At 34.6% G+C, this 10,895-nt stretch overlaps 1 protein-coding gene across 2 annotated transcripts in view; it reads left to right on the forward strand.

The window, feature by feature from the left end:
* Nucleotides 1-10,895, forward strand: part of LOC122363047 (protein unc-13 homolog C) — a 138,025-nt gene that overhangs the window by 41,733 nt on the left and 85,397 nt on the right. For both annotated transcript variants that reach the window (XM_043264911.1, XM_043264912.1), the window contains exons 11-14: nucleotides 605-774; nucleotides 2,738-2,853; nucleotides 4,096-4,259; nucleotides 9,756-9,909. In XM_043264911.1, coding sequence (XP_043120846.1) covers nucleotides 605-774; nucleotides 2,738-2,853; nucleotides 4,096-4,259; nucleotides 9,756-9,909 — 604 coding nt within the window. The remainder of the gene's footprint in view (nucleotides 1-604; nucleotides 775-2,737; nucleotides 2,854-4,095; nucleotides 4,260-9,755; nucleotides 9,910-10,895) is intronic.

The following is a 10,895-nucleotide window of genomic DNA, read 5'->3' on the forward strand; positions in this document are numbered from 1 at the left end:
TAAATAATAAAATTATAAAATTATAAAATAATAAATAATTAATAATAAAAAATTATATATATATATATATATATATATATATATATATATATATATATATATATATATATATATATATATATATATATATTATATATTTATACTATAGTGAATTTATATATATATATATATATATATATATATATATATATATATATATATATATATATATATATATATACTTAATACTAATACTTAATATACTAATCTTATTACTAGTTATTACTAGTATATTACTAGTTACTTTTATATATATATATATATATATATATATATATATATATATATATATATATAACTAGTAATAAAAAGATTTGTATCTTCACTTATCTTCAAAAATTCACTTAGTTTTGAAGCATTTCTCAAAATGCATTCAAGTAATTTTCCATGTCCAGTGTAAGAAGCAAAATGATCCCTCCATTAAAACAAAGTTCAGGAATGCCCACAAAAACAGATGTCATGCAACAAAACAGTAAACGTGTCTTGATTTAAGAATTTGCTGATATTCGTTCTGGAAAACAAGATAGCTCTGTGACACCTCTCTCTGTGTCTGTCTCTCTGTCAGCGAGTGTCATAACGCCACAGACCGTATAAAGGTTCGTGTTTGGGATGAAGACGATGACATAAAGTCCAGGGTGAAGCAGCACTTTAAGAAGGAATCTGATGATTTCTTGGGCCAGACCATCATCGAGGTGCGCATGCTGAGCGGGGAGATGGACGTCTGGTATAATCTCGGTAAGTTATGGGCTTAAGCTCGTATGATTCTTTAATGTCTGCATCACTTTTTGGTTAAAATGTCTCAATTGTCGTGTAAAACAACAGCCTTTATACCTTGTTAAACAGCTCTGTTCACAGAGACTCATTTTGATTCATGTCTCTTTAAATGGTAATGAGATCGTCTTACACACACCATATATGGTTTGGAGGTGGTCTTATTCAAATAGCTAGCTGTCTACATAGAAAAAAAAGTACAAATTGTATCCACTGTCACTTTTAAAGAACTTTTAAAGCCTTTTCCCCCTAAATTTTTAAGTAATTTCACTAATGCACATTGAACAGTTATTCACACTCTGGTATATATGTAAAATTTGTATTATTGTTATTATTATCATTATTATGTGTCTTATATCATTTATATGCATCTTTATTCTTCCCAAATAAATAAACTTCTCAAACTATTTTATTTCTTTAATGTGAATTTAGGCTTTTAAATATATGCCAATTTTTTTCTAGCTATAAACAACGATATATATATATATATATATATATATATATATATATATATATATATATATATATATATATATATATATATATATATATATTTTTTTTTTTTGGCAATTTTATTTATTCAATTAAATAATTTTTTTTTTTTTTTACATTTATTTATTTTTTGCATTTTTATTTATTTATTCAATGATTTATTTTTGCATCACATTAAAGGGAACTTAGGCAGAGGATGTGTTTAAATGTCCATGTCAGTGTGAAGACAGCTCGAAACTACTTTTAATGTAATTTTTTAGGGTAATTTTAGGATGAAATGTAACTCCTGAAAAGTGACTTAAAAAAACCAGGAAAACAGAAAAAAGAAGCGGCATAAAATAAATATATTTTTTGCTGAATTTCAGGTCATTTCAGGTGAACTATCTCTTTAATGCCTTTGAAAAGGAAGTGGAAGAGTTCCTCCTTGGTTTTGTTCTGGCGCAGATGGCCTCATTGTTCCACAGAGAACGCTTTCTGCTTTTGTTGATGTTTTATTTGTTGGATTGTGGGATTGTTTTGCTTGGCTCAGAGCAGAAGCGTGTGGTTCAGAGCGTGACTCTGGCCAAACCGAAGCACTGATATCTGCTCACTCCTTCTCCATCTGTCCATGCCTCTGAGATGTGAGAAAGATCCACTCCGGCCACAGACCAGACATCAATCAGAGCAATTAAGACGTCTGTAAAACAAGATGAGTGCAGTCTTATCTGCAAAGAGCCTTTTTATATCACGTAGTAGTTTAAAAGCGGCTGCTGAATGTCTCGGTGGATTTTTGGTCTGCGTGAAATTAGACTGTATATACTTTCTCAACCGCAATTCATCATCGTGCATGTTAATGTAAAGAAAAAAATCTCGTATTATAGTCAATTTCAGTGCTCACAAAAGTGCTCACCACTGAAATGAGACATTTGAGACCAGTCATAGAGGTCAGTTTTTGAAATTGAGATATATACATGTATATCATCTAAAGGCTGAAACCATATTTATATACCATATTATATATAGAACAATATTTAACATTTAGACTTTTTTGCTCCCTCAATTCCAGATTTGATTCGACAAAATCACCTTTAAAGTTGTCTTAACGAAGCTATTCATATTACAAATCAAAAAAGACGTTGGGATATATTTACTGTAGGAAATGCATCTTCACGGAACATGATCCGAAAGATTTTTGGCGTAAAAATTGATCATTTTGACCCATGCAAAGTATTGTTGGCTCCAAATATGTATGTATGACTGGTTTTGTGCTGCGGAGTCTGATCCCGGGTCAGATTTGTAATGGAACGTGGTGATGAGATTATCTGCAGGTCACTGTTCTGAGATCAGCTTCATCACCCTGGGTGTTATTGACAGGCTCAGAGGGCTCCGGGTCTCCTCAGTAATTTCACTCTGTTTCACGTCTGTTTCTTCTCCTCTGTCTTCTGTTCACGTGCAGAGAAGCGGACGGATAAGTCGATGGTGTCGGGGGCCATCAGGCTGAAGATCAGCGTGGAGATGAAGGGAGAAGAGAAGGTGGCTCCTCCTCACGGACAGTACACATGTTTACATGAGGTCCGTCTGACGTCAGTATCACTGAAACACACCGCAAACGTCTTTCTTATCAGAACTTGGTCTTGGTTTAAATGTGTAAATAATTCAATTCAATTCAATTCGAGTTTATTTGTATAGCGCTTTTTACAATGGCTATTGTTCCAAAGCAGCTTCACAAAAGCAAATCACTACACAGCAGGATGAATTACAATACAAGAAAATTAAAGATAGAATTAGTCCAGACGGAAGGTTAATAAATGATAAATGATAAATGTTAATAAAGGATATTATCGTATCATTTGGAAAAAATATGAAATCAAATATTCAATAATAAATATAATACAAATTTAAAAGTAAGCCTCAATAAATATTGTTAGATTTTTGCTTGTAACAATTGGGTTACCATTGGGTGAGAAAATCATAAAATAATATAAAAGCGTATTTGTATAATATATACGCTTGCTTTGCTTTAAGAATGTTTCCATTTTTTTACTGTAAAAAATTACATGTTAGGAATTTGATGAATACTTTCAATTTTATTTTTAATAAAACTGATATTTAGATTTAGTCTTTTCTAGATCATATTAATGCATTAAATGTTATTCTGTTCTATTCAATTCTGTTATATTTAATAAAAGTGATTTAGTTTTACTTCCTATATTATAAAATTAATTTATTATTATTAAAGGAATAATAATTATTATTGAATTTAGTCATATTATATTATATTATATTATATTATATTATATTATATTATATTATATTATATTTGAGGTTGATTAAAAAAGTTAATCAAAGTTGTTGTAAGACAAGTTTTTTTTACGACAAATTTGATGAAATGTTGTCACTTCAAATGTTGACTAATCTAATCTAATCTTATCTAATCTAATATATATGATGTAATAGATATTTAGCAGTTCATTTCTGTGAGACGTCAGTATATCCACCGTATTGGAAAGTTACAGATCTGCCCAAACTGATATTTGACTGAATCTGGGATTGCGCCTCAGAACCCGGCGATGTGTGAAATCGATCATGTGTATCTGGAAGGCTTGTGTTGATGTGTTTGTGTTAGTCTGGCTCACGTCTCGCTGGTTCTGTACCGCGGTGTTGTGGCATTTTTGCCGGCGTGATGACAGTAGGTTGGCGCCCCGAAATGTTGACCTTTCGGAGCTGGCTGCGCTGTCGATGTTCTTCGACATTCATTCCCTATCATGCCCTGTACGCTTCCTGGCCCCTAAACAGTTTACTGGTTCTGTGTAGAATCTCTTCCACTACCTGACGGAGGTGAAGAGCGGCGGGGTGGTGAAGATCCCGGAGGTCAAAGGTGACGATGCCTGGAAGGTGTACTTCGACGACGTGTCTCAGGAGATCGTGGATGAGTTCGCCATGCGCTTCGGCGTGGAGTCCATCTACCAGGCCATGACGTGAGTGGAGATCTCTTTCAGTCTCTGATAACCTCTCTAATGGTAAATGTGTTTTCGCTACAGTTCTTTTGGTTCAAAAATCTAATTTTTGTAACCGATACCGATATTAATTATTTGCATGTTATAATACATATAGATATCACTTGTTATTAAAGATAGACAGATACATCAAATTACAAATATTCTTCCTGATATTTAAGCGTTTTGTCATAATTGGATATCGGATTTGTAATATCGGATTCACTGATAAACATTCACCGATACATTTCTGCATGGTTCGGTATGCATTTTGGCATCTTGGCGCTCTTTGTTCTAACAGCAGTTAAAACACGAAATAAACATGAACGAACATCTCGTGTAATTGCTCAATCGGTGTTTCAACTGTGGAAATACATCAGTGAACAAAATGTCACGTGGCATTTTATTTAACTCAGATAAGTCATCGGTGTCCAAGGCTCGGTATTTGTTAGGGTAATGAGGTCTAGAGAAGAGCATTTTAGAGAAATATTAGACCATACCCTGTTGATTTGAAGCATGGCTGCTAGTTTGAGGTGATTTAAACTGGTTCTTAATTGGTCCTAAGCAACTAGCTCCTGCTCAGGACTAGTGATCATATGGTATAGATTTTTTTTGTAACCGATACCGATATTAATTATTTGAATGTTATATTACATATAGATATTACTTGTTATTAAAGATAGACAGATACATCAAATTCAAATATTTCTCCTGATATTTAAACTTTTTATCATAATTGGATATCGGTTTTGTAATATCGGATTCACTGATAAACATTCACCGATACATTTCTGCATGATTGACTCCTGTCCTTTATTTTTTCCATTAGATATTCAACTTTTTAATATTAACGTGACTGCTGATGCTTTTAAGAAATAAAAAATATATATTGTTATAATATGAAGATGAAATTTAGCATTAAAGACATTCATTTTTAACACTTTTTATAAGATGACTAAACGGATGCAAAACTAAAGTGAAGTATGGACTTACTGCATAACAGTAAATAAATATCGGTTCTGCAGTTATCAGGCACATGAACATTAATGATCTACCGATATTGATTTTAACAATACATATTATTTGCATGTTTATGTGCCCGATAACTGATATTACAAAACCGATAACCAGTTATGATAAAATATCGGTAAATCGCTATATCGGTCAACCTCTACTTAAGATCAGAAGATGACCAGCTCAAACCAGCAGCCATGCTTCAAAACACACCAAACCATTTTCAGCAGGGTATACTCATTATATTTTTACTTTTTACCTGTTGTCTTAGTTATGTGTTTAAATAAATCTTTTATGTTATGACAAATATAAATTGCATGATTTAGAGGTTAACTTAAAAAAACATTATGTGCAATTTACACATTTTTGATTTGATTGTTGATTGTTATAACTTAAAAATAGATAGTAACTGAACTTTGGGCTCTGTTGTTAACTTATGTAAAAGGGCTCCTTGTAGTTGTGTCAGATTTTTATCCATAAGAAACTGTCAATATTAACTAAATGATTTAAGCTATTTGTTCAGTAGACCATTTTTTAGTTTATACATGTTTAGTTTTTGTCCTCCCGCTGTACTGAAGCCATACCATTACACCCCTAGCTTCTGATGTTTGTCAGGCTCTTTAATGGAGATCGCTGAGCAGAAAGCAGCCTGTGTTTGCCGTGTTTAACGTCCTGAAAGACCACGTCTGGCATTTTTCACGACTGACGCTGATTGTTCTTCAACGGGAATTTATGAAAGCCTCGTTTAGCGTTGGAGTGTGTGGATGACTTACGCTCGTACATGCACATGACGGCTTTATAAATCACAGCGTTGACCAGAAAACCTCAGGCTCCCAATGAAAACCTCTCAGCCTCGGCATACACTCTCTGTTGGCCATTTGGGCTGTAATTAATTTGGGCCCCTGATGTGTAGCCGCTCCGCTCTGAGAGCCCTTACACTTGTAATTGCATCTTTATGTCCCTTCTCTTTCTGTCTCATGCTGTCTTTCTCTCGTTCCCCATTTCATTTCTATCTTGGTTTAGTGCACTATTGCATTGCTGTTTAGGAGATGAGAAAATCATGCTTGAATCCTTGCATCCAAAAGTATGGGGTTGGTAACTTTTTTTTTTTCATGTTTTTTTCACATCTAGCCATCAGCTTTGGAATGGTTCGGGGTGACATTGCAGCTTCTGGCTAATCGGCTAAGACGTTTTGGCACTTTATTGAAATCTGAAAACAGAGAGATCTGCTGTTTGGTCGATATCTCTTAAAGTGTCCGTTAATTTGTTTTGCTGTTTTAGGATAATTGATATTGATAAATTCAATAAATCATTAGTCTTCCAGCAATGAGTGTACGTTGCTGACCGGCTGAATCAGGGGAACTGGCCTCCATGATTAGATGTAGACTTATTTATACACTCCGTGTGGAAATCTGCTGTGATTATGTGTGAAGAATTGTAATGAACTGCTGAAGCTGATGCAGACAGGCAAACTGAAGCGTGTGTTTCTGTTGCATATGCATGTGGTCACATCTTCAGTGTGTGAAAATTTTTACCCATGACCTTTCCTCGGCGCTGTAATCATAAACAAAGTCATGTGACCTGTCCCTGATGTTATTAGAGATGCAGCCTGTACTTTCTACCGTTCAGCATTTTTTTTTTATTGCTGAAGGGGGGATAATGATTTCAGGGTGAAATCTTCGGTCATCAGCAGCATGTTGGTTCGTAGGTTTACAGAACATGAATCACAAACGAGATCCAGCCTGTTGAGAGCTTTCTAAAAGAAGATGAAGATTAAAAACACTTTTTCATTTTCTTTAGGAAAATCTGTTCAATCGAATCACATTAAATTAAATTAAATTAAATTAAATTAAATTAAATTAAATTAAATTAAATTAAATTAAATTAAATTAAATTTATTTTAATTTAATTTTTTCTAAAGTTATGTTTATTATATAAGAGTTGTTCATTGCAAGAAATTATTATTAATATTAAATATTATTAATTTAATTAATTTAAAAATATTAATTTAATTCATCTTTATTATATTTTATTTTAAAATACATATATAAGTTATATTCATTATAAATATAATTTATCATTAGAAAATCATATTTATTTAATAATTTAAAAATCAATGTGTAGGTTATACTTTGTTATTTAAATAATGTTTATTACAAAATTATTTTATTTTATTTTACAATAAGTATATAAAGTTTTATGTTTAAGTGTCATTTATAAAAAAACAGAAATTATTAATAAAAATGATTGCAATGACTTCAATGAAAAAGTCAAGAATTGTCTTTTAGCTTGATTCTTTAAAAATAACCAGCACTTAAGAGTCTTTTATTTATTTTCTAATCTGACTGAAACCGGTTTGTTGTTAAAGCAACATAATGCAAGAGAATGCAATGGAAGTTTTATTTGTCTTATTTCTTTCATTGCATTCAATTAAGTCTCTAAAACTTTGGATTAAAATATAATATATTTTTTTCTTTTTTCAAACAAACGTTTACAAGAACAATCCGCCATTCTCAGCTATAACGAAAACACAAATCCTGAGCTTTTCCCAGTGATCTCGGGAGGAACTCAATACCAGTTGATATCACAGATATTGATGTTGCGTGGGAATTTAAGACCCGTTTTGGAGGGAGGTGCGCAGAGGTTAAAGAGGACAGCAGATAGAGAGAGAGGAGACGAGTCAATACTCGCTGGCAAGTTTTATTTCTCTGATTTACAGCGGAGCTCTGCTGATCACTGGAGCAGCGAGATGAGGATTTTAAAGATGAGGAAAGCAAGCCGTTACCAGGCAACAGGACGTCAACACCCTCCATCAGATATCATTTATTCTGATTTAGCCGTCAGCATCTTTCAATCACGTATGAGAAAGGGAGGAGGGAATGAGGAGAGAAGAATGGAGAACTCTTCGCCTTTTCTTGGAGGCACAATAATTCTTCATTCCCTTGTGTGTCATGACGGGTCGTTCGGGCTCGGAGGTCACGCCATCAGAACTAATGAGGTCCAAATCAATGTCTACAGGTGCTAATGTACGGCCTTCTGCTCACACAAAAGCAGCGTTGAAGCGAATGAGGAGGCTGACACACAAGACAGCGGGTTTAAGTGGGTGTGGCTTCCATCTGTGGGTTAGTTTGATTGGACGAGGCTTTGAACAGTTTGTGGTGAAGGGGTGTGGCATCACACATTTGCTTGGTTTAAGTGGGTGTGGCTTCCGTCTTTGAGTTAGTTTGAATGGACGAGGATTTGAACAGTTTGTGGTGAAGGGGTGTGGCTTCAAACATTTGCTTGGTTTAAGTGGGTGTGGCTTCCGTCTTTAGGTTAGTTTAAGTGGACAAGGCTTTGATCAGTTTACGGTGAAGGGGTGTGGCTTCAAACATTTGCTTGGTTTAAGTGGGTGTGGCTTCCGTCTTTGGGTTAGTTTGAATGGACGAGGATTTGAACAGTTTGTGGTGAAGGGTGTGGCTTCAAACGTTTGCTGGTTTAAGTGGGTGTGGCTTCCGTCTTTGGGTTAGTTTGAATGGACGAGGATTTGAACAGTTTGTGGTGAAGGGGTGTGGCTTCAAACGTTTGCTTGGTTTAAGTGGGTGTGGCTTCCAGTTGGAGTGATTTTGGGGAGTTTGTTTTAAAGGAGTGTGGTTTTAAACCATGACCTGGTCATTTGGGTGTGGTATCAAATGGTGGGTGTGGTTTTAGTGCGTTGGTTGGTTTAAGTGGGTGTGGCTTTAATCTGTGGGAATAATCTCCAGTAATCTATAGTAATAATGCAATATCATAGTTTTAATTCATATTTAAATTTTTGGTACATTATCTACATTCATAACTGATTATATACCAAGAGAAAAATGTGTTTAAATGGAGCATCTGCTGTATTCACGTGTAATGTTCAACCAAACAAATAGCACTGTTTTATATATGTGTAAGTGTGTGTGTGTGTGTGTGTGTGTGTGTGCAGTACACATGTGATATGCTGTGTGTGAGCCCTGCAGGCCTGCTGTTATTTTTAGTCTATGTCTCTCTTCTTTCTTCTCCCATCTCTTTTTCTCTCTTATATCTTTCTTTAATGAATCTCCTCTAACAGTGGGCAATTTCCTGCTCTGCCCTGCGGCTGCGCTGTCTGTTCATTTCGATGATATTAGATGGATCACGAAGCTCATATGCGCATACAGGATCTCAAATTAATAGTTTGCATTTGTGACACATCTGTAGTTAGTTAAAGACAGTGCCTTGTATAAAAATGTACATTTTTAGTTTGCATTTTGCAGAAAGCCATGTTTCTTATTAGTATTTACTGTAGTAATATTTCTGTGCGGTACAGAGTCATCTGCGGTGCATTTAGGAAATGTATTCAGTTTGTGTTCGTTTTAATGTTGTTGCTCAAGGGTAGAACATCCACAGGAATCTGATATGAAATATACATTATTATGGGTGTTTGTGGCTGAATCTGACATCTGTTTCTCTCCCTTTCAGACATTTCTCATGTCTCTCGTCCAAGTACATGTGTCCCGGCGTTCCCGCGGTGATGAGTAACCTGCTCGCCAACATCAACGCCTACTTCGCTCACACAACAACAGCAACCACCAACATCTCAGCCTCCGACCGATTCGCAGCATCCAACTTTGGGGTTTGTCCCTTTCACTGCTGATGGATGGATGGATATATAAACAGATGAATAGATAGATATGTAGATGCATAGGTGGATGGATGGATATATACACGGATGGATAGATAGATATATAGATGCATAGGTGGATGGATGGGTGGATGGAGGGATCGATGAATGGATGGATGGATATATAAACGGATGGATAGATAGATATATAGATGCATAGGTGGATGGATGGATGGGGTGGATGGATATATAATCAGATGGATAGTGGGATGGGTGATGAATGGATGGATGGATGGATATATAAACGGATGGATAGATAGATATATAGATGCATAGGTGGATGGATGATATATACATGGATGGATAGATAGATAGATATAGATGCATAGGTGGATGGATGGATGGATGGAGGGACTGATGAATGGATGGATGGATATATAAACGGATGGATAGATAGATATATAGATGCATAGGTGGATGGATGATATATACATGGATGGATAGATAGATTGATAGATATATAGATGCATAGGTGGATGGATGGATGGATATATAAACGGATGGATAGATGGATATATAGATGCATAGGTGGATGGATGGATGGATGGATATATAATCAGATGGATAGATAGATAGATAGATATATAGATGCATAGGTGGATGGATGGATGGATGGATGCAAGGATATATACAGTTGGTCTGTCGCTTTCAAAAAGTAATTGCAATTACTAATTACATCATCAATGTTGTATTTAAATGACTTCCCTAATTACTCTGTCTGAAGAGTAATTAAGTTATTTAGTAAGTAATGTAATTATTTAAATTGCTATATAAATTATTCTGAGGTAAATTACGGCTTATTTCTCAGGTCTTCTTCTAAAAGCAATGAAAATTACATTATAATGATCTCAGATACGAGATCCTTTAATTTCATACGGTTTACATAATTAGATAATATTCGTTAATTTAAAAGTAGACACTAAGCGTTCAGATACAGG

Source organism: Puntigrus tetrazona, chromosome 18, assembly GCF_018831695.1.
Source record: "Puntigrus tetrazona isolate hp1 chromosome 18, ASM1883169v1, whole genome shotgun sequence".
Lineage (NCBI taxonomy): Eukaryota > Metazoa > Chordata > Actinopteri > Cypriniformes > Cyprinidae > Puntigrus > Puntigrus tetrazona.